This window comes from Aquarana catesbeiana, linkage group LG03 (genome assembly GCF_042186555.1).
Source record: "Aquarana catesbeiana isolate 2022-GZ linkage group LG03, ASM4218655v1, whole genome shotgun sequence".
In the NCBI taxonomy this organism is placed as follows: domain Eukaryota; kingdom Metazoa; phylum Chordata; class Amphibia; order Anura; family Ranidae; genus Aquarana; species Aquarana catesbeiana.
In genome coordinates this window covers 622,560,219-622,585,350 of record NC_133326.1, presented here as the reverse complement: position 1 = coordinate 622,585,350, position 25,132 = coordinate 622,560,219, and the positions used below count along the sequence as shown (strand labels likewise).

The 25,132-nt window shown below is 41.8% G+C and overlaps 1 protein-coding gene across 1 annotated transcript in view; it reads left to right on the top strand.

The window, feature by feature from the left end:
* HTRA4 (HtrA serine peptidase 4) overlaps positions 1 to 25,132 on the top strand; it is a 120,852-nt gene that overhangs the window by 44,215 nt on the left and 51,505 nt on the right. The window contains exons 2-5 of the mRNA XM_073622351.1: positions 4,686 to 4,785; positions 7,507 to 7,711; positions 10,856 to 11,050; positions 14,628 to 14,660. Of these exons, the coding sequence (XP_073478452.1) occupies positions 4,686 to 4,785; positions 7,507 to 7,711; positions 10,856 to 11,050; positions 14,628 to 14,660 (533 nt within the window). The remainder of the gene's footprint in view (positions 1 to 4,685; positions 4,786 to 7,506; positions 7,712 to 10,855; positions 11,051 to 14,627; positions 14,661 to 25,132) is intronic.

The window sequence follows — 25,132 nt, the reverse complement described above, 5'->3', positions numbered from 1 at the left end:
TTTATGTGGACAACTTTACCCAGATGCCTGCATAATTTGATGTGCCTGTTTTAATCATCAGCCATGTGAGTTGCTAAATGTTATACCTTCATTAAATGTAACCATATTGCTACACTAAGAGGCGCCTCTCTTCTCTTTTATACTCAGTTGTGACATGACGCTACTTGTATACTAAGACATTGCTTGTATATCAAGTCAAAATTTATTAGAAAATTTTGCTTGTCTTGCAAAACGCTCTCAAACCAAGTTACTCTCAATCCAAGGTTTTACTGTACTTCCATGCTGGATGTCGGAGATCTGCTGTAACCTAGTGTACATGTATTTTTGTCTTTTTTTATATAGAAAAGACTAATAAAAAAGAATATAAAAAAAAGATGTTGCCTCCACCCTTCTCCTACCTATGCATTTCTCCTGTGTCACGGAATACTCAACAACAGGGCTGAATTTCAGATGTGTGACGTCACCTGTTGGCTTCCATTGCCTCTCTGTTGTCAGGAAGCAACATTTTTAACAAGACTAATAGTTAGCCTATCTCACCCATTTAATGGTGGCATCATGCACCAAGACCATGCCAATGGGTGTGGCACACTAAAGCAAATTGAAGAGTTTAAAAGCTGTGCAAAATATGGGGCTACCCCCTTCCCTGCCTACTTTATAGACACATGCATGCAGAAAAGCACATACATTTGGGGGACAGTAGCAATGTGAACCCAGGTGGATTGCAATGGCAGGCAAGTCTGGAACCACATAATGTATGGTCGGCTGTGTGCATTGCCTGGCAGCTTTGTTGCTTCATAAATCTGAATTGGAAGTAAAGCACAAATTCCCGTATAGGAAACTGTCTGTTTATTTCACAGCTGTGTGCAGGATACAACATTTTATGCTGATCAATTGGACAATTACCTTATAAACCTGGGCTATTTGCTATACAGGAAACTGATCCATGACAGACGCATGACCTTTTCTGAATCTAATTTTTTTAACATCTGTATATGTAACTTTTGATGCCCAAGTCATTCCCCTCTCTCTAGGAGCATCTGTTTTTCTGGTCCTAATCTGGTTTAGAATATTTTCATAATGTGTAAATCATTTTATATGGAATGACTATTGCTGGTGATAATGGAAAAATAATTATACAGAATGAAGCAGCCTCTTCACCTCTGCTGCCATAAGGCACTTCTGCCTGGCAGCACTAGGGTCGTTGGTTCAAATCCGAACCACAGCACTACCTGCCTGGAGTTTGAATGTTCTCCCTTTGCCTGCGTGGGTTTCATCCGGGTACTCTGGTTTCCTCCCACCCTCCAAAGACATGCTGGTAGGTTAATTAGCTCCTGTCTAAATTGGCTCTAGTATGTGTATGTATGAATGTAAGTGCTGCGTAAATTGTTGGCAAGTATACATAAGTACCTGTAATAAATAAATAATTAAATAAATCCACTTTTCCTAATGTTAAATCCCACCCTTTGCATAACATACACAGGTAGGAAAATAGTAAAGGACACAAAACACTGTAGGTAAAAAAACAATGCCCTATGTGCAGAACATTAATTGCACTGTAGACACTACAACTCAGTAGCTTCCTTCTGTATCTACAACAATAATACTACTGTATACTATTTCTTGGCTATGGAATTACTTTGTATTCTGATGTGCTGATGTGCAAAATCCCCTAGTTCCTATAATTTTTGTTTTTCTGCTTTTTCTTCTTGTTTGAGATAGGATTTTTTTAAGTATAATTTGGTGCTTTGTTTGTTGTTTTTTTTATGTGAAAATAAACTGTATCTAAGCACCACAGACTAAAATTGTTACTTAATTCATTTTTAATATTTAAAGCAGACTCACCCATTTATCCTTGTTTCCATGCTTGATTTTGTCCAGAGATAATGTTAAAATATGCTTTGGAAGCTCTCTGCGGACTATGACTTTTGCTGTAGGATGCGACTAAGAAAATGTCAGGAAAGACCTACTAGAACAGTTGAACCTTCTTTGGGGTTAATCAGAGGCACTTTATATGATGGCAGCTGTATACTGACTTCTGTTTAACATGAGTTTGAATGTGATTGCTTAATTCTGAACACAGCTACATCCCCAGTTATAGGAGGGTGTGCAAACTTATGCATCCACATTATTTTAGTTTTTTACTTTTACTCCAGTATCCCCCCCCCCCAAAAAAAAAAAAAAAAAGATTTCAGTTTGTTTTTTAATTGAGTTGTACAGTTTATACTTTAGGTCACATTAAAGGTGGAAAAAGTTCTGAAATGATTTATCTTTGTCTCATTTTTTTACATCACAGAAACCTGACATTTTAACAGGGGTATGTGGACTTTTTATATCTACTGTATGTGCATTTATTACAAAAAACACATTGGTATGTGCCTTTACTGGTACATTGATCTTCCCTGGTTAAATCTGCATAATGACATTTAGTTAGCATATCTTTTACCAAATTGAATGCCTAAAAACAATCTCACAGGTTGATTTGACAAATTTTTAATATGTTTTTTCATTACCAAGTAAATGCCAGTGTCTATTTGAAATATTCCTCACTTGTCCATGATGTCGAGCGCAAAAAGCATTAACTGGTTTATCAATAGGTTGAGATTTGTTAGGTTTCTCCTTGGATACCTTTAGCACATTGTAACATTTTTTTTTTAGGATAGTGTTCCTTTGGGTTTGCTTTTTAATCTATTTCTAAATACTTTTGTAGGATATGCAAATTTGAAATAATCACAGCAGTTGTTGTCTAAAGTAGGATGTGCACAGTGTTCGCCACCATGGCTTTTCTATACAATGTTGTGCCCAAAGAATGATCCTATCAAACATAAATTTCAAAATCGAGAGATGAAATTCAAGAGTTTTTGAAATTCATAGTCAAACTAAGATTCTAGTAAATTCCATTCAGACAAGTCAAAAAGCTTATAATTTATATGAATTCCCAGTCTATGATGGGAAAAACATTGCCTATGCTCAGTACCTATGCTACAACAAAATGTGGTACAGATACTTAGACAGAGCATCACCATAAAATAAATTCCTCTCCACCACCCCATCCTTCCAATCCCACGCAAACCTGGGACGGGGCACTCCCCACCATCACTCTCTACACCTGGAGGTAGTTTGGTCCAAATGAACTATTTTAAAGTGACAGAAAGCTGGAGTTAGGCTTTAAGTAACTTCAACACAAATGGGTTGTATGGCCAGTGCAACTGATCTTGTTCATATACAATAGATTGATGGCAGTGAGGACGCTGTATGTTAGAAAGTAATACCTCACTCTATATGGCTACAAGAATGTGGAAGTGACTGCCCTTGAGGATTGTTTCGAAGATGTATGGGGGGTGATTTACTAAAACTGGTGCACTCAGAATCTGGTGCAGCTGTGCATGGCAGCCAATCAGCTTCTAATTTCAGCTTGTTCAATTAGGCTTTGGCAATAAAACCTGGAAGCTGATTGGTTTCTTTGCAGAGTTGCACCAGATTTTGCACTCTCCAGTTTCAGTAAATAACCCCCACGGTATCACAAATGTAAGATGGTAGACATGTGGCCATGAAAAGTCATCCACTAATTGGCTTTTATGGGTTAAGTGGTCTATCTGCAGCCATCTGAAACCTTCACTTTTTCCACCAATTGTTGGTGGGGGGTGGTGGATGGGGCATGTTGGACTGGTACAAGGAGACTGTTGCTTAAACACAGATAGCAGAGGTCATCTTTGCAGCTTACTGCTTGGGGCTCAAGAGTTTATGCTGGCACAGAAGCTCAAATATGTCATATAACAGTAAGACTTTACAACTGTATGTTTTACTGTATCCTCAAGTTAGATTATTTCACAACTGGCTTCAAATTGGATATTAAGCCATTTGTGTTATCTTCATTCTTGATTACAAATACATTTTTATTTGTTTGCAAGTATGTACAGTTCCTTTCCAGTAAGTAGTAAATCTCTTTAAAGAGCCTGTGTCAGCTGGTGTTTGTTCGCTTTAAACAAGTTTTGCACTAAAGAGAAATTTTCAAAAAAAAAAAACAGGTTTTGCATTACCATACAGGTCTGTGGGAGTCAAATCTTACTTAAAGTAGGTCAGAATGAGGCCAACTGTAGGTCAAATGCCCCATGAATGAATTCTGAATCATTCACAGCTCGGAGGAAGGGGGGTGTGGTCCCGAAATGCGTAAGCTTGCTAGTACGCGGGAGGTTGTTGGAGCATTTGTACCTTGCACTGACTCACATGTTGTTTTACACTGCACATTTGTGAATATGCATTTTATTGGTTTTATTGTTTTTGAAAGAAAACATTTTCTCTGGTAATGCAGTAGATGTTTCCCGTTTATTGTCTTTATAGAAATGTCTTAATCATAGCCACAAGCCAAAAGCCACCAGCACAAGCCTTGTTCTGCTGGTATTACATTTCCTAAACTGCAGTGATCTAATTTTCTGTTACATAACAGGTTTTACCTTTGTTTTAAAACATTATTAATTAAAACATATTGTCTTCCTGGCCTGCCACAAAAGTTAAGTGAAAAACTCAACCTTTTTTATATATTAAAGTAGAATTACATGGAAAACTATTTTTTTTTTCATTTTGGATAGAGTAAGGGAGGATTATAACTATAAAAAAATTCTTTTGACAACTGTGTCCCATTGGAGGGAGTATGCAGAAAATTAACAGCTCTACAAATGTCTTTAAAGGTTCCCACTACCCCGACAGTCTGAGATACAAGTTTAATTTCATAGCCGATGTGGTGCAGAAGATCGCGCCGGCTGTCGTCCATCTGGAACTCTTCAGAAGGTAATATTCTATTATTTTGATGATAGGAACCTGCTTTGTTCCTGAATTACAGCAATTCACTTGGTTAATTTTGCTTGTCACCTAGCCAAGTGATATTTTCAGGGCCCTATATGCTATATTGTCATAAGTATTGGGATGCTTGCCTTTACATGCACATGAAATTTAATGGCATCCCAGTCTTAGTCCGTAGGGTCCAATATTGAGTTGGCCCACCCTTTGCAGCTATAATAGCTTCAACTCTTCTGGGAAGGTTGTCCACAAGGTTAAGGATTGTGTCTATGGGAATGTTTGACCATTCTTCCAGAAGCGCATTTGTGAGGTCAGGCACTGATGTGGATGATTAGGCCTGGCTTGCAGTCTCTGTTCTAATTCATCCCAAAGGTGTTCTATCGGGTTGAAGACAGGGCTCTGTGTAGGCCAGTCAAGTTACTCCAACCAGAACTCACTCATCCATGTCTTTATGGACCTTGTTTTGTGCACTGGTGTGCAGTCATGTTGGAGCAGGAAGGGGCCACCCCCAAACTGTTGCCACAAAGTTGGGAGCATGAAATTGTCCAAAATGCCTTGGTATGTTGACGCCTTAAGAGTTCCCTTCACTGGAACTAAGGGGCCAAGCCCAACCCCTGAAAAACAACCCCACTCCATAATCCCCCCTCCACCAAATGGTTTGGACCAGTGCACAAAGCAACGTCCAAATGGATGAGCGAGTTTGGGGTGGAGGAACTTGACTGGTCTGTACAGAGACCTGAACTCAACCCCATAGAACACCTTTGGGATGAATTCGAGCGGAGACTGTGAGCCAGGCCTTCTCGTTCACATCAGTGTCTGACCTCACAAGTGCGCTACTGGAAGAATAGTCAAACATTCCCACAGACACAATCCTAAACCTTGTGGACAACCTTCCCAGAAGAGTTGAAGCTGCTATAGCTGCAAAGGGTGCGCCAACTTAATATTGAACCCTACGGACAAAGACTTGGATACCATTTCCAAATACTTTTGGAAATATAGTGTATTTCAGGATCTCATTTCTTTTCAGGAGCTGTACCTTTATATTTCATATCAATATGAACAAGTGAGCATGCTCATTTGAAGGATCAGTCCACCCAAAAGTGACTTTCCAATTTTTGGTAGATGCTGTCAAGTATGGCATTTAAAGTGTCTATCAAAACTATCAAAACAAAACCCTTTTTTGCTAGTTTTGCATAGAGTGGGGAAGGACTGAAACTCATGTTGTGTTTTTACTGCTAATTGGGGCTCTGTTAAAGAGATTTTCCCTCATTTCCTATCCTGCTGCCAACAGTTTCAACACACAGGAAGTGAGGAAAAATCTTCAACATTGAGAGCCATAAAAATATTACAAGGGGTTAGCCTTCTAGTATTCTACTAAAGAAAACATATTATTTCCATAAAAATCTTACAAGGGGTTAGCAGAAATAACATATTATTTCTGCTTGTGTTACAGTAGGAGAGTTCCCCTTAATTCCTGTCTGGTAAAAAGGGACTGTCACGGAACGTCCCACACTCCGCTTGAGTGCTTCCGTCAGTATACCGCTTCCTAAGTTCTGGAACACGAGTCCAATGGATCTGGCTATAGGAACCCCCAAGAACTAGACAACACCAGTCTTGGAGTACATCAGGACTAACTCTTTATTTGAGATCTCACACAAATTTATACAGCAGGATGACTCAAAGCTAACCTAATTAACATGAGCTAATTTACTAAAAAATTTACCCAGACCAGATGACTCAGAGACATGACCTGTAGGACACAGACTTGTGGGGACCGAGCTTCACACAGTAGTATAAACACAATAGCAGGAGCTAATTACAATTAACAATACAAACAACAATCTCCCCCCTCCTCAGCCTAGTCATCAACAGTTTGTCTCTTAGCCAGTCCTGGAGGCTAATGTGATCAGCTCACTCAATTAACAGGTTGAGTTCAGAATCAAACAAACCAATAATAGTCTCTACATACATCCTGGGAGATATTGTGGACAAATATTACTGTCCCATTTTAAGTAGTCCAAGATATATTTTCTCACTTACCCTGTGCCAGGATAGCACAGGGTGACTTAGACATAAGAGGTATATGGGGAGCTGAAACAAGGACATCCCCTACTTTCCAAGGGATTCTGAGTTCCACGGGCCCACCCGTCATAGGGACAGAGGGACAGGACAAAGGGGGAAAGCCCCGGATAACAGTAAAACCTGACAGTAGTTGTAACCCTTTCCTAATTTATTTAAAAATGAAGAAAAACAGTTTTTGCTTGACATACACATTTTATGATGTTTCAGAGGGAAACCACTGTGAGACCTTTGCACTTAAATTCATGAGTCTAAATATTGGCGGCCATTTTGTCTAGCGAACTGAATTCCTCTAATTTCTATCTGCTGAGTATTTGCCTTATTCACAATTGCATTTAGAGGCCAACCATGAATTTCTGCTCGAGACTCAGCAGGGTTTCTGCAAACAGCAACTCCAGATCAAATCATCCATTGCTGCATGTCTGATTGCATGGGAACAGCTGTGGGTGATCTCAGCTTATCATTGGTTTGCATGGGGCTTCCCACAGCTGTTTGCACTAACCCCGCTGAGTCTCCTACCGAAATTCATAGATGACCCGTAAACACATGTATGAATGAGGTATTAAACAGCTCATATGAGCATTCTAAAAGAATTGTATGACAAGTAACAGGTAAAATTGTTTTCTGTGTCAGGTCTCCATTCACTGGTCAGGAGATGGCTGTGTCTAGCGGCTCGGGATTTATTGTATCCGAAGATGGACTTATAGTGACCAACGCTCATGTCCTTACTAATAAGCAACGGATTAAAGTGGAAGTGAAAGATGGAGCTCATTATGATGCCAAAGTGAAGGATGTGGATCAGAAGCTAGACATTGCTCTCATCAAGATTGACCCTGATGTGCGTTACGTAAGCTAATACCCCTTTCTATGCCTGCCCTGCAGACTTAAAAAAGAAGCTCTTTTGAGAGAAAGGTGGAAGCTGACATTGTTCACCTCTATTTCTTTAAAGGCTAGCAGCCTGGCTGCCATGCCAATGCAAATGCTTTAATAGTTTGAGTAACTGGCCCAGAATATGCAGCAGATCAAGAGTTCTGATTTCTCTCTGGGTCAGTTACTTAGAAACCGTAGAAGTCACTATAGCAACATGACAGCTAGAAATTTTTTCCCAAAAGGTCAACAATGAGTGCCTTTATATTTATCTCATCCAAACTTTGCTGTGCCTATGATAAACTGAATTGTTTTACCAGTCCAGCTAAAAGGTACACGAGAGCCTGAAAATGTGCCTTTCACTGAAACAACAGGACTCCTGGCTCCCTCCAGTAGTTGGATATGACCAATTCCAAAAGTGTGGTCCCATTTTCTCTACATATGCTGTAAATAGAATGACTGTTAAGGCTCAGCTTTGACTGAGCCTGAACCGAGGACCAATACGTTTCCACTATATAACACCAAGCTCCAAATTTCAAAAATGCCATATACAGTTCAGTCCATATATATTTGGACACAAGCACAATTTCCATACTTTTGGCTCTGTATGCCACCAGAATAAAATTGAAATGAAAAAATCCAAATGAATTTGAAGTGCAGACGTTTAAGCTTTATGTCAAGGGGTTGTACATAACTATCAAGTACAAATTTTAGGAACTGCAACTGCAATGGATGCTCAATTGGGTTGAGATCAGGTGATTGACTTGGCCATTGCAGAATATTCCACTCCTTTTCCTTCAAAAGCTCCTGGGTTGCTTTTGCAGTGTGTTTTGGATCATTGCTCATCTGTACTGTGAAGCGCCGTCCAATCAGCTTTGCTGCATTTGGCTGAATCTGGGCTGACAGTATATCTCTAAACACTGCAGAATTCATCCAGCTGCTTCTGTCTTCAGTCACATCATCAATAAACACCAATGACCCAGTACCACTGAAAGCCATGCATGCCCATGCTATCACACTGCCTCCACCATGTTTTACAGATAACGTTGTGTGCTATGGATCATGAGCTATTCCAAGCCGTCTCCACACTTCTTTCTTCCCGTTATTCTGGTACAGATTAATCTTAGTTTCATCCCTCCAAAGAATGCTTTTCCAAAACTGGTCTGGCTTTTCTAGATGTTTTTTGGCAAAGTCTAATCTGGCTTTTCTATTCTTCAGGCTTATGAATGGTTTGCACCTTATGGTGAACCCTCTGTGTTTGCTCTTGTGAAGTCTTCTCTTGATTGTAGACTTTGACAATGATACACCCACCACCTGGAGAGTGTCCTTCACTTGCCTGGATGTTGTGAATGGGTTTTTTTTTACCATAGAGAGGATCCTGATATCATCTACCACTGTTGTCTTCCCTGGATGTCCAGGGCCTTTTTATGTTGCTGAGCTTACCAGTGTGTTCTTCTTTCCTCAGAATGTGCCAAACTGTTGATTTTGGCCAATCCTAATGTTGCTGCTATCTCTCTGATGGATTTGTTTCGTTTTGAAGCCTTACAATGGCCTGTTTCACTTGCATGGATAGCTCCTTTGAACGCATGATGTAGGTTCACAGCAATAGATTCCAAATGCAAATACTACACTTTGAATCAACTCCAGACCTTTTACCTGCTTAATTTTGATTCAATTGTCCAATTGCTTTTGGTCCCTTGAAAAAAGGGGGTGGGGTGGCTATTGGTAAGAGCTGTAATTCCTAAACATTTCCTCTGATTTGGATGTATATACCTTCACATTAAACCTGAGAGTGTGCACTTTCTGCCCATAACCCTCACATAACTATATATAACTTAAATATGTTTTGGTAAATACCTGTGCCTGTGTCCAAATATATGTGGACCTAACTGTATATAATGCTCCCCCAGGTTTAAATAAAGCCACACTGGGTCACTTTTTTATAGAGGAGGCCTGTATTGCTGTCTTGTCATGGAGAGAAAAGACAATGCTCTACATTGACCACAATACTTTCAACATCTCCGACCTGTGAGCAACCCCATTTCTCTACTCTTCCTTGTCTGAACAGTCCTGACTTGACAGGAAAAATGACACTATAGGACACTCGATTCTTACTATACCATGAGAAGTTAGCCCCTGTACCACCTATCACCTTATGTACATGAAGGGAAATTAGAAAATTATGAATTAAGTAATGTTTTGTCCTGCTGGAATACTGTTACTAAAAGTTACACATTATGAAAAGTTACAGATTCAATGGAGATGATAGTAATAATGGAGTGTAGACAGACAACCACTGTTTTAATATAGCTACAATATGGTACTAAAATGGTTTATATTCTTTTGGTTCTGCAAAAACAGAGTGTTTCTAAATTGTTCTCAACACTTCCTTAGTTCTGTATTTGATTGGTGGATGTGTCTTAGAAGATTCTGTTGCATGCAGCAGACTTCTAGCCAATCAGTTTTCCAGAAGTGCGTTGACAAGTGACCTTAGTTTTCTACCAAGTGGCCCTCCCGGGCACTGAAAAATAACATGAAGTACACAGTGCTTCCTGGACCATTCTGTAATCTGACATTGCTCCTCTATGAATAAATGAACAGCTGATAAGTCAATTTTGAGGTCGTGTTCCATGCAGTGTCTGTGTTTGAGCCTACTGTCATTAAGTTATCATAAAAGAACCTGTGAGAAAGAGTGAAGGGGGGACTAAGTGAGAGGAAAGGGAAGTAAGAAAGAGATGTGGGTCTAGGTCAAACTGCAGCTGCCTGGGAAGAATGAAGTAAGCAAACTGTTAAAGGTGGTTGCATCTAGTCTTCACAAAGATAGAGGATCCTTCCCCAAGAGTGGATAGAAACTCCAAGCATTAGTGTAGAGACAGGGGAGTTATGCACTGTCTCTGGAGTACCAATGCCAGAACATGTAAAAGTTGTAAGTCTTGACAAAAGAAAAGTAAGAACTCTGTCATTTGGATGGCGAAGTTTGAAATTTTGGTGAGAATAACAAAGTTAAGTGCATCTCACAGACAAGCCTCATTCTCATTATATACAGTACATGTGTGTAGAGTTTACACAGCCATTCTTGCTTAAAAATATGACATTAATAAATCTTTTCTTACAGTCACCTCTCCCAGTCCTCATGTTAGGTAGATCATCGGACCTGAGACCTGGAGAATTTGTGGTTGCTTTAGGAAGCCCTTTCTCTCTACAAAACACAGTGACTACCGGGATTATAAGTACCACCCATCGAGGAGGGAAGGAACTGGGCTTGAAAGATTCTGATATGGAGTACATCCAGACGGATGCTATTATTAATGTAAGTCACAAGTATCTCTCACATTATAGATGACATTTTTCTTGAGAAAAATAGAAAATGGTAACAAATGTCTAATAAAAAAATAAATAAAAATTGTTTGTAGTTTGAAAATTATTTCAGGAAATAAATTGATATAATATGTGAACTGCTAATACTTTCCCCCAAAAAGTCCACTTGGTTTACCTTAATCTTCCATATACACTCTATTGTCAAAAGTATTGGGGCGCCTGCCTTTACTCGCGCATGAACTTTAATGCCATCCCAGTCTTAGTCCATAAGGGTTCAACATTCAGTTGGTCCACCCTTTGCAGCTATAACAGCTTCAACTCTTCTGGGAAGACTGTGCACAAGGTTTAGGAGTGTGTCTATGGGAATGTTTGACCATTCTTCCAGAAGCGTATTTGTGAGGTCAGGCACTGATATTGGACAAGAAGGTCTGGCTCGCAGTCTCCACTCTATTTCATCCTAAAGGTGTTCTATCAGGTTGAAGTCAGGACTTTGTGCAGTCAAGTTCCTCCACCCCAAACTTGCTCATCCATCTCTTTATGGACCTTGTTTTGTGCACTGGTCCAAATCATTTGGTGGAGGGGGGAATATGGTGTGGGGTTGTTTTTCAGGGTTTGGGCTTGGCCCCTTAGTTCCAGTGAAGGGAACTCCTAATAAGAAAAAATGTGACCTGACACAACCAGTAATGACAGGCCTCAATCCCTAATGTATTAATACAGAAAACAGGAAATGGTAATGGGACTTTAGAGGCATGTCGTTGCAAATGATGATACATATATGAAAAATTTTAAAATTTATTATCACAATTATATTAAGCATACCATAATCTTGAAAAAACCTTTGTATTGGTCAACAATAATATAGTTGTAGACAAAAAGACTTACACATAAAATATAATGCTCATAACACATATTACAAATAATCAATGAACATGATTGAGATATATAATGCAAAACAAGTAATACAGATTATCATATAGGCATAATTATTAAAATAATTTCATAAGTTACTCATACATCGAATATACAGACAAAAATATATAATGAAATGCATATTTAGAACCAGGCTAGTCTTGGCACCTTTAGTTTTTAACTCTACACCTTTCATGGCTTTCAGCCACTCATCGGGAGTATGATGCAAGATTGTACTACAAAAAATGGGAAGATAATAGACTATTAGTATGTAATGCCCACTAGGGGAAAAATCTCAAGGAATAGCAACGTATCAGTTACTTACAAATAAGATCGCAAGCCCAGCCCAGCTTGTACATGGGAAATTGGGGGGCCTCCGATAAAATGTCTGCCCCGGGGTTGAGATGGGAAACCCCCGAAAAAGTCAAAGCGAACAGCCAGAGGCCAGGCTAGGTCGCCACAACACCAGTCCTTTGGTATAGTGTGTGCACTGATCGTGCATGGCATTCTGCAAAAAATGTGTGGAAAAAAATTATAATGAGTGAGCGAATAAATAAACAGGATGTGTATATGTGTGTGGATGTGTATATGTGTGATAGGTGAACCATCTATGTGTTTCTGAAAGGGGACTACCGTAAGTGTGAAAAAATTATGTGTATGAGTGCACCCAAAAACCAAATTAGTGCTGAACAAAAATAAGAAGTTGTGATACACTCCAATTAGGAGTGCTCAAAAATCAACCAAACCAAACCATGTGTATAAATGGAGTCATGTATAGACCCCCCCTGTTACCTGAGGTGTGTGAGAATTGTGAATGGAGCCTAATTTGATTTGGCTGTAATAAACAAATTAGTGAGTTTTTGAAGTTGGACATTATCTATATGAACCTGCCAGTTGGTCAGTAAAAAGCCCTTGTACAGTGCCTTGAAAAAGTATTCACACCCCTTGAAATTTTCCACATTTTGTCATGTTACAACCAAAAACGTAAATTAAGTGGAAGGAAAATGATAAATGGTTTTCAATTTTTTTTACAAATAAGTGTCTGAAAAGTGCAAATAGAGTCTACCTGTGTGCAATTTAATTTCAGTATAAATATAGCTGTTCTGTGAAGCTCTCAGAGGTGTTAGAGAACCTTAATGAACAAACAGCATCATGAAGGCCAAGGAACACACCAGACAGGTCAGGGATAAAGTTGTGGAGAAGTCTAAAGCAGGGTTAGGTTATAAAAAAATATCCCAAGCTTTGAATATCTCATGGAGCACTGTTCAGTCCATCATACGAAAACAGAAAGAGTATGGCACAACTGCAAACCTACCAAGACATGGCTGTCCAAGACATGGCTGTAAAGTGACAAGTTGGGCCAAGCGAGCATTAATCAGAGAAGCAACCAAGAGGCTGATGGTAACTCTGGAGGAGCTGTAGAGATTCACAGCTCAGGTGGGAAAATCTGTCCACAGGACAACTCATGACTCCACCAATCTGGCCTTCATGGAAGAGTGGCAAGAAGAAAGCCATTATTGGAAGAAAGACATAAGAAGTCCTATTTGCAGTTTGCAAGAAGCCATGTGGAGGACACAGCAAACATTTGGAAGAAGGTGCTCTAGTCAGATAAGAACAAAATTGAACTTTTTAGCCTTAAAGCAAAACGCTATATGTGGCGGAAAACTAACACTGCACATCACCCTAAACACACCATCCCCACCGTAAAGCATGGTGTTGGCAGCATTATGTTGTGGGGATGCTTTTCTTCAGCAGGGACAGGGAAGCTGGTCAGAGTTGATGGGAAGATGGATGGAGCCAAATACAGGGCAAGAAAACCTGTTAGAGTCTGCAAAAGAGTTGAGACTGGGGTGGAGGTTCACCTTCCAGCAGGACAACGACCCTAAACATACAGCCAGAGCTACAATAGACTTGTTTAGATCAATGCATATTCATGTGTTAGAATGGTCCAGTCAAAGCCTAGACCTAAATCCAATTGAGAATCTGTGGCAAGACCTGAAAATTGCTGTTCACAGATGCTCTCCATCCAATCTTACTGAGCTCAAGCTATTTCGCAAAGAAGAATGGGCAAAAATTCCACTCTCTAGATGTGCAAAGCTGGTAGAGACGTCCCAAAAAAGCCTTGCAGCTGTAATTGCAGCTAAAGGTGGTTCTACAAAGTATTGACTCAGGGGGGCTGAATACAAATGCAGGCCACACTTTTCACATATTTATTTGTAAACAACTTTGAAAACCATTTATCATTTTCTTTCCACTTCACAATTATGTGCCACCCTTTGCTGGTCTATCACATAAAATCCCAATAAAATACATTTACATTTTTGGTTGTAACATGACAAAATGTGGAAAATGTTAAGGGGTATGAATACTTTTTCAAGGCACTATATCTGTACCAGCACACGACATACCACATTATATACCAGTAAGGGCTTTAAGGGTACAATTGTAGAACATGGCATTCGGCAAAGTGAGGTGTACTGATGGTGGTGATGGCATAGGTAGAACTTATGTAGACATACAGTATGTAGAACTTTACATCACCACAGGGATTGAACATTCTTCTTTAAATAATGAATTTTTTATGTGATTGTTGTTTTTTTCAATTTGCAGTTTTTCTTTCATCTATGGTAATTCGCAATGTATTATTTTCTTTCAAACAGTATGGAAATTCTGGTGGACCCTTGGTAAATTTGGTGAGTACTCATTGTACAGCTACAAATGGCAGGTGAATTACATTGCGTATCTGTACTCTTTTGGTGCAAGTACATACAAACTCAATCCTGAGACAATGGGGTTGCTTTGTAAAGTACAAAAATTTGGTGCAGCTCTGTATGGAAACCAACCAGCCTCTAGTTTTTTTTGTCAAAACTTTATATGAACAAGCTGAAGTTAGAAGCTGATTGGCTACCATACACAGCTGTATCAAACTTTGCACTTTCCAGTTTTAGTAAATCAACCCCAATGCCAAGTATTTAAAAAATGTCCCTGAAAGAGCCACCCCATGTTGAAAAAAAAATCTGCCTTTGCTCAATGCTACATTCAATCTATCTATAATATTTAGTGTTTTTGGAGTTGAATCGACCTTGACACTACATTCGAAAAATAAAAACAGAGCCAGTTTGTAAAAGAAGAGACTTAAAGCGGCAATAAACTCAAAACCAAAAATGTAAAATATTGCAGCTTACCAGTAGGGATGAGCTTTCTGTTGGGATCGAACATAAGTTTGACTTGAAAATTTGCTGTTCGCCCGTTCATTGAAAACCAAACATTATGGGCCATTTGTGCCAAATTTGAGCGGCGCGTAACGGCCCATAATGCAGTGAATTGCTGTATGATGATTGGCCAGAGCATGCACCATGACCTGCATGCTTTGGCGAATCACAGCACCCTCAGCTAAGAGAGCCATAATTGGCCAAAGGCAGGGTGCCGTTTGCAAATCATGGCTCGGGGGGACTAAGTACGCGCCCCACACTATATAAGGTCGCCTGCACGTCGGCCATGTGTATTGTGTCATTGGCGTGGATGGAGAGAAAGTGTCATTTAGATTGAGCAGGTAGGCAGATTATTCAGTTAGCTGCAGTGTATTTAATATATATATATATATATATATATATAAACAGACAGTCTTGTATATGTATATATATATATATATATATATATATATTATATATATATCCACTGTATTCAGTTTAGCTAGATCTCACTGCAGGCCGTTCCTGGTGTACTCTTTCTAATATACTTCTGGCAGGCAGATTATTCAGTTAGCTGCAGTGTTTTTTATATATATATATATATATATATATATATATATATATATATATGCACAGATAGTCTCATATATATATATATATATATATATATATATATATATATATATATATATATATATACACGCTGCATACAGTTTAGCTATATCTCACTGCAGGCTGTTCCTGGTGTATTGTTTCTAATATACTTCAGGCAGGCAGGTGATTCAGTTAGCTGCAGTGTATTTAATATATATATATACAGAGAGTCTCGTATATATATATATATATATATATATATATCCACTGCATACAGTTTAGCTATATCTTACTGCAGGCCGTTCCTGGTGTACTGTTGCTAATATACTTCAGGTGGTGTACACAGTACACAGTACCGTGCACCCCAATATATACACACAATACATACAGTGCACCCATAGTTGCTAATAGACTTCTGGTGGTGTACACAATACCGTGCACCCATAGTGCAGTTGCTACTACTTTTCTGGTGGTGTACACAGTACATAATACATACAGTGCACCCATAGTTGCTATTAGACTTCTGGTGGTGTAGACAATACCGTGCACCCATAGTGCAGTTGCTACTACTTTTCTGGTGGTGTACACAGTACACAATACAGTGTAGTGTGGTGTTGCAAAACAAAATCCCCATCATGTCCGGATGGCTACCAAGGAGAGGCAGACGCTCACAGGCCACTAAGAAAAGGGCAAGCAGGCTCTGTGTCTACAGTCCACAGTGCTGGTCATGGACATGGTGCATCTTCTGCAGGTGGCCGTGGGGCACGCTTGTCCTTTTTTCTGCTGCTGGGCAGGGGCAGAAAAATTGGGCCTTTGATGGTGGTGGTGCCACAACACTGTAACCCCTCACAGATACTCTTATTGGGGCGCAGGAACGGGCCCTGCTGTGAAATATTCGATCAGAAATTGTAATTACATGCCCCTGTTAAACAGGGACAGAAAAATTGGGCCTTAGATAGTGGTGGCGGTGCCCTAAAAAAAAAATATTGTTGGAAGCTAGCATCATCAAGATTGAAGAGGAATAGGATAGTCACTCAGCATAGGCAGTCTTCAAGGGATCCCACATCCATAGAAAAATCAATCAGTTACATCAGCAACAGGTGCTTGATAGCTGCTGCTGATCCAAGACTGATTCCTTTTTATGAATGTGAGCCTATCAAGGGAGTCTGTGGACAGGTGCACTCTACGATCCCTTAGAAAACCCTCCAGCAGCACTGAATGTGCGTTCAGAAAGAATGCTGGATGCAGGACAGGCCAGTAGATCAATTGCATATTGAGCAAGTTCTGGCCAGTGGTCCATCCTTAAGACCCAGTAACCCAGTGGATGCTCTGTTGGAAAGGTCTCCAAGTCTGCTGTTGCCCTTAGATATTCCTGCACCATGTAATGCAGATGCTGGCAATGGCTGCTTGAACCGATCAGACCTTGGCGCTGAGGACTGAAAAACTGTCTAAAGGCATCGGTCAGCCGGCCACCTTCTCCACCTTCTTCCTCTGACTGAACGAAGCTGTCATGGTTATGTAGTAATCTTTGTTCGTCAGCTTACCTCTCCTCCATGTGTTCACCTTTAGAGGCCAGCCACTCTCACCTGGCTACTTAAATAATCTCTCCTCAAAGCATGGCTCCATCCCAGCCCCTATCAGGAAACTATATTAACCTGTGCACTGCAAGCCTGCCTTGCTGATCAACCTTTGTGTGTTTAGCTTCTGTGTGCATCTTGCTGTGTCTTCTACGTCTGATTCCAGTTACCGATCTTGGCTTGTTCTCGACTATCCCTGCCTGCTTGTGACCCTGACCTTTGACCTGTTCTATGTTTATCCTTGTCTGCTAGTCGCCCCGACCTTTGGCCTATTCCCTCACTATCTCTGTCCTCCTGTAGCCTACTGTGGGCGTGAGCTGGGAGACCCTGGGGGTCGCGACCTGGAGCCAGTTGCAGCCCAGTCCATCCTCACCACTAGAGGCTCTGGTGAACACCTGCTGGCTCTTAGACTCTGTGCCCTGGGGAATCTTACACTCTAGCCTCTGTGGGATCTGTGTTGATGTTCCAGCAGACCTGCCTTCCTTAACCACCTAGACTCCCATCCGCAGCAGTCAGCCGTAGGGTTCACTACCTTTGTGGTGCACTCCTGACCCCAACGGTGTGCATCTGTCACCTGGCCTCAGGTGACCTGACAGAAGCCTCAGCAACACGCAAAGTGTAACCTCACAGGGTCTGGAAATGCATTGTACAAATCTTTCTTCAAGGCCTCCTGAAGATGTTTCATCCTCTGCTCCCTCTGCGAAGGCAGGATGAGTTCTGCAACCTTACCCTTGTAACGTGGATCAAGAAGGGTTTCCAGCCAGTAATGATTCCTTCTCTTTGATGCCACGAATCCTAGGGTCCTTACGCTGCATGGCCTCCCTGATTCTGCAAAGCCTGCGAAAGTTTTCAGAGGCATTGGATTCTGAGTCCTTTGGGTCACTAAGGATCACATGACCTCCTCCCAGCCACGTACAACTCCTTGGGTTTCTGGGGACTGAAAACCATCCCTTGAAGATTACTGCTGAGTGTTATCCTCTACATACATGCTGACACAATCCTCCTCCTCTTCTTCCTGTGTGTTTGGCGGGCCTGCAGGAATAATATCTGGATAAAGGGGGCCTTGATAGGTAAGGAAGTCTTGCTCTTCCTCACGCTGTTCTGCCTCAAGTGCCCTGTCCATTATTCCATGAAGCGTGTGCTCCAACAAGAAGACAAGAGGGACAGTATCACTGATGCATGCATTGTCGCTGCTCACCATCCTCGTGGCCTCATCAAATAGTGACAGGACAGTGCATGCATCCTTGATCAGTAGCCACTGGTGTGGCGAAAAGAAGCCAAGCTCCCCTGACCCTGTCCTGGTGCCATACTCACACAGGTACTCATTGATGGCCCTCTGCTGCGTGTACAGCCGCTGCAGCATTGTCAACGTTGACTTCCACCTGGTGGACATATCACAAATGAGGCGGTTGGTGGGTAGGTTGCATTGCCTTTGAATGTCAGCCAGCCGAGCACTGGCATTGTATGACCACTGCAAATGACCACAGACTTTTCTGGCCTGCCTCAGGAGATCTTGTAAGGGGGGAGGGGGTTTTGGGGGGGGTCGTTGTTGAGTTCCTGCACCTATTTTCTGAGAAAAAAAAGGCCTGGTCACATACAACCAATCCTGGCTGAAGCTGGCGTGGCGTCAACCACCTCTGAGCCTGCCCCTGCAGAGCTGGCATAATCTCTGCCCCAGTGTGGTTCCTGTCCTCTCAGTGGTTTAACCTTAAACTATGTAGAGGGTTCTTTACTGTGAGAGCGGCAAGGATTTGTAATTCCCTTCCACAGGCAGTGGTCTCAGTGGGGGGCATCAATAGTTTCAAGAAACTATTAGATAAGCACCTGAACGACCGCAACATATATACAATGTAATACTGACATATAATCACACACATAGGTTGGACTTGATGGACTTGTGTCTTTTTTCAACCTCACCTACTATGTAACTATGTAACTCATGCACCGCATGGCCTTCCGTGAAAAGAAATGGTGTTTTGGAACCTGCAACTGAGGTACAGCACATTCCACAAATTCACAAAAGGGGGCAGAGTCTACCAGCTGAAAAGGCAGTAGTTGCAGTGCTAGCAATTTGGCCAAGCTGGCATTCAAGCTAGCATTCAGACTGTGAGCATGTGGATGGCTGGGACCGAATTTCTTTTTAAGGTTTAGCAACTGGGGTAGGGAAATTTGCCTGCTAAAATCAGATGGTGTTGTACTGCTAGCAGATTGGCTGCAAGTACTTGGGACACCTATTGCTATACCTTCATTCCTCTCAGTGCAGGTTTTCAAGAGGACTGGAGTAGTGTTGGAGATCCCAGATGAGGAGCAAGTAGAAGTCCGCCTTTTTCTTTGATGTGGGTCTTTCAAGTGCTGTTGCTAATGGATATTGTAGGGTGGGTCCCTTTAAGCTGCCCCCTAGAGGACATCCTGCCTCGTTGAAGTTGTACCTCCTCCTCCTCCTCTATTCTATCGGGCACCCAAGTAGAGTCAGCGACCTCATCATCCCCTCCCTCCTCGTCACTAGAGCAAACTTGGCTATGACTTGACTATGCTGCAGCTGGGGGAACATGACTGACAGTTTCTTGTCCTTCTTGGACACCCCCTCTCTCTAGGCTCATGGGAACCAACATCGGAGCCTTCAAATGCTGCGCATCCTCCAGCAGCATGTACCCGACACTGTGGTTGAATAGTTCGGGGGACTCCTCCGTGCACGATGGTTGGGCTACGGAAGGAGTGACTGTGGACAAGGAGCCGGTGGAATAGGCCACTTTGGTAGCTGCATAGGAAGGAAAACTACTCTGAGCCTGGGTGACAGAGGATGAGGAGGATGAGGACGGCTTTGTTATCCACTCCACCAACTCTTCTGCATGTTCCGGCTCAATAACACGGCCAGCAGCTGAAAAAAAGGACAAGTGTGCCCCATGGCCACCGGCAGAAGATGCACCATGTCCATGACCAGCACTGTTGACCATAGACACAGAGCCTGCTTGCCCTCTTTAAGTGGCCTGTGAGCGTCTGCCTCTCCTTGGTGCCCTTCTGGACATGATGTATATTTTGTTTTGCAACACCGCACTACACTGTATCGTGTACTGTGTATACCACCAGAAAAGTAGTAGCAACTGCACTACAGCTGCACTGTATTGTAATTACAAATTTTGATCTAATGTTTCACAGCAGGGCCCGTCCCTACGCGCAACAAGAGTATCTGTGAGGGGTTACAGTGTTGTGGCCCACCACCACCACCACCACCGCCTAAGGCCTAATTACAATTCTTGATATAATATTTCACAGCAGGGCCCGTTCCTGTGCCCACCAAGAGTATCTGTGAGGGGTTACAGTGTTGTGGCACCACCACCACCACTGCCTAAGGCCCAATTTTTCTGCCCCTATTTAACAGGAGTATGTAATGACAATTCTTGATATAATATTTCACAGCAGGGCCAGTGCTCACCAAGAGTAACTGTGAGGGCTTACGATGTTCTGGTACCACCAACACCTAAGGCCCAATTTTCGGCAGAGTGTATAGGGCAGGCCGTATAGTATATACAGACGGTCCCCTATTTTCAAGCATCCGACTTACAAATGATTCCTACTTAGAAATGGAGGGAGACAACAGGAAGTGAGAGGAAATCTACCCCTAGGAAGGGAAATTCTCTCCTGTAAGAGTTAATATGGGAAAAGGTGTCTCCACTGATGCTTTATCACCAATCCTCGTTTCCCTAATAACCCAAAATTTTCAAAGTCCAAGTGTCATTGGAACAGAAAGTGAGGTGAAATCTTCTGAACAGGGGCATAGACAGCAAAAAAGATGTTACAGGGGTGATAACCCTGCCCTATATTATCCAAAAAGCTTAAAAATAGAATTTTGGGCTGGAGCTACACTTAAAAAATGTACCTGTTCCAAATTACAAACAGATTCAACTTAACAACAAACCTACAGTCCCTATCTTGTTTGTAACCCGGGGATCGCCTGTATACTGCTGTTCAGAGTATATAGGGCCTGGGGATTCCATGCCTTTTTTTTAAATTTGGGTGCAGGGTTCCCCTTAATATCCATGCCAGACCCAAAGGGCCCGGTATTGGGCTGGGGGGGGCAACATTACATTACAGCTGCAAGCAGTTTTGAATTACTTTTTTTCCTTTAGAAATGTCATTTTGTGCAGGGACTGTTCTAAACACGGGAAAAATGCGCCACTTTACAGGCATACTATAGACACCCCCCAGGCAGGATATTTAAAGGAATATTACACTTTTATTGTTTCACTTTAAGCATTATTAAAATCACTGCTCCCGAAAAAACTACAGTTTTTAAAACTTTTTTTTTTTTGCATTGATACATGTCCCCTGGGGCAGGACCTGGGTCCCCAAACACTTTTTATGACAATAACTTGCATATTAGCCTTTAAAAAACACTTTTGATTTTTCACGTTCGAGTCCCTTAGACTTTAACGGGGTTCACGTGTTCGCACAAATTTTTGGTCTGTTCGCATGTTTTGTCGCAAACAGAACCGGGGGGTGTTCGGCTCATCCCTACTTACCAGTCATAAGATGTGGTAGCTGCATTTCCTTCTGTTTTCACCTGGTGATCTGGCCAGTAACACACCTCTTGTATTAGAGTGCCCCCACTCTGCGGGAATGAGCAAAGGGGGCACCTTTGGACAGCAGCATTTTCAGTCTGGGGGGAGGGGAGATATAATAAAAGATTTAGATACACTAACACATTGAAGGCAAACTACAGCTAACACTTTATAATCAGTTACAACAAAAAGTTTTTTTCTCCTTTTGGGATAAAGATTTTTCATAAATAAATAAATCATTGTAACTTATACATCTGCAAAAGAGCTGGTTCTTAAAAAAAAAATACTGTACTTACTGGCCAGATTACCAGATGAAAATAGAAGAAAGAAAGCCTAATAAAGAGAACAAATGCAGCCATCATATCAAAGAATTGGTAAGCTGCAATATAATAAATGTTGACGTTTGGGTTTAGGACCAATTTAATACTTACCTTTCCATAAGGTGATGATTCCAGTCTCCACTCTTTTGAACTGCTATGGGCACAGCTGATATTAGACACTTCCAGATGAGTCAGATACCTGTCCTCCAAAGGGTGCTCTGGCTTTTGCCAGCCACTATGCCACTAAAGGAGACACAGTATTAGATGTAGTAGCCATTGGAAAGAACCACAGTTCCCATCCAACACAGATACCAGCAGTACCCATAGCTCTTGAAGAGAGTGGAGAAATGTGGAGGTAATCTGTAGGTGGAACTTCAGCCACATTTATTCTTGTGCTGGATGGATTTGTATGTGGGGGGCAGCGTGTGCGGTGGCAATAATTCACACAGACGAGTGCAGGGCAGAATTTGTACTGGAATAATTCAACAACAGTTACAATAATCCGGTGGGCAGGCTACCTGGACAGATGCACTTATGGGTTCCAGGAACGTGAAAGGAGCAGATTCCAGCCAAACTGACAGTATCTGTTGAGAATGCAGCCCTAGTGCCCATTCGGGAGGGTGCCCTGAAGAGTTGCGACCCTAGGCTTTCCCTCCTCATCAAGAACCTTTACCTAACGCTAGTACTGTCCCTAACAGGCAGGGAACCTGTCCCTAGTCTACCAACTCGCAAAAAGCATGCCAAACCTGGGAGCCATGGTCTTAAATAGGTTCTACCTGACCCAATATGAGTGCTAGAGCCATAGGGCAGCAGCATCCAATAGGAAAGCTTCCCCACTGACCCAGGAAACCATAGGAGAACCTTGTTCCTCTTAACTTCCTCTGCCACAGTAGTGCCACTGCGGAAAAGCGTTGCCTACAGTGGAGAAAGTAGGACTGCGCCTGCCTACCGAGTGACTACTCAATACCACTAAAAGTACAGTTATCCTTTAAAGCCCAGTCAAAGTCACAGAAATAGATAGACATTTTAATATTGATCTCCATTATACTGGTCTTACCTCCACTATTCTGTTACAGCAGTTGTGCAGGGTGTCTAAAATCTGACTGTGTAGTCCAACAGACAGCACCAGAGTGAGCCCTAGTATAATCAGTAATCAGCGCTCAGAAACAGACCTGGTCTGACAACCTTCTCTGTTCTTCTGCAATACAATGAAGAAACATGCAATGTAGGGTGTATTTGCAAACATAGAACAATGGAGTGTGAGTGCAGGAAATCATATCATACGGGGTACTGGACTATTATCAGAGTAAAAAGGTGTGAGGCTTCAACTGGGCATCTGTCCTTTTGCTGCTGCCACCCTAATGCCCTGTACACACGATCGGACATTGATCGGACATTCCGACCACAAAAATCCGTTGGATTTTTTCCGACGGATTTTGGGCCAAACTTGTCTTGCATACACACAGTTGCACAAAGTTGTCCGATCGTTCTGAACGCGGTGACGTAAAACACGTACGTCGGGATTATAAACGGGGCAGTAGCCAATAGCTATCGTCTCTTTTTAAAAAAATTTAATTCTCTTTATTGATGTTTAATAGATTTACAAAAACAGAGCCTTGGGGCAATTCCCCGGCTCAAAAAGTACCATGTAAATCGGTACTTAACAACAGGTTATCTGCCTAAAACAGTGCTGTTATCGACAGAAAAACAGACAAAAAACAAAACAAAAACAAGATATCACTGCTCAGCCACTCCATTTGGAGAGATTATGAAAGGAGAATGTGCAACTCGTCTTCGATAGGGGTGAGGTTTCCCAAGAGGGCACTCTGGTACTAGGCCTAGGATACTAAGGGTTCAACTATAGGGGGGCGTCACGAGGGTCTTAGCAAGTGTTAGCACAGAAGGGGGAGTTAATGGGTGTCAGATGTACCGTCTACTCTTGAGCGGCATTAGTATAGCTTTCATCTCTTAATTTATTCTGAGCATGCGTGGCACTTTGTGCGTCGGAAAATTTTATATCCTGCTCTCAACTTTGTGTGTCGAAATTCCGACGGAAAAAGTCCGATGGAGCCCACACACGATCGGAATTTCCGACAACACAATCCGATCGCACTTTTTCTGTCGGAAAATCCGACCGTGTGTACAGGGCATAAGTGTTATAAAGAAGCTAGGGTGTTTGTTTACAGACTGTTGGTTAAAGTTGATTCTACTGTTTCAGAAAATATGTCATGTTTTGGGGGTTTTACAGTACATACATTTCAGGCCTAAAATGGGCATTTAAAAATTTGTGAGAAAAAAACTCTGGCAATAAAAGGATATAAGCTTAAGACCTGAAAAATAAACAAAACATATATGTAGTACCCTCCTAAATAGGTGCTAGGTTGGGTAAATTTTGTTCTGGCTCACTGTAATCAGTGTAGCTGCATGTAATTGTTTTCTTCTGTTTTTTGTTTCATTGGCTGCAGTGTTGTCTGCTTCCCCTTGTCTGTCTGGAAATGTTCTGTAAGATAGTGGGCTGGGAGAGTGTAATCAGCAGCTGAATATTTATGCATCCATGGCCACTCCCTGGGTAGAGGTGCCCAGATGGTATCTGGGAGTGTGTATAAATACTCTAAGACTTAGAGCAGAGGGGTCTTGTCCCTGAGGAGGAGCCGTTTGCCCCCTTGGTAAACCTGTCACATGTCTAGGCTAGCTGGGGCATATTCTACTGAAGGTTGCTGAAGCTGACTTAGGGATTTTTTCATCTGCGGATCTAGTGTCTGGTACCACTGGGAAAGAGTCTGGAAGATATTGGAAGGAGGCAACTATTTATCCAAGCACAGTAGTGAGTACAGGCTGGTGTGAGAGATCCTTGAGACTGTGTGCTACTGCCATCCTTTATGTGCTAGAGTCAGTGTTATTCAAAGGGGACATTGTCTGTGGTG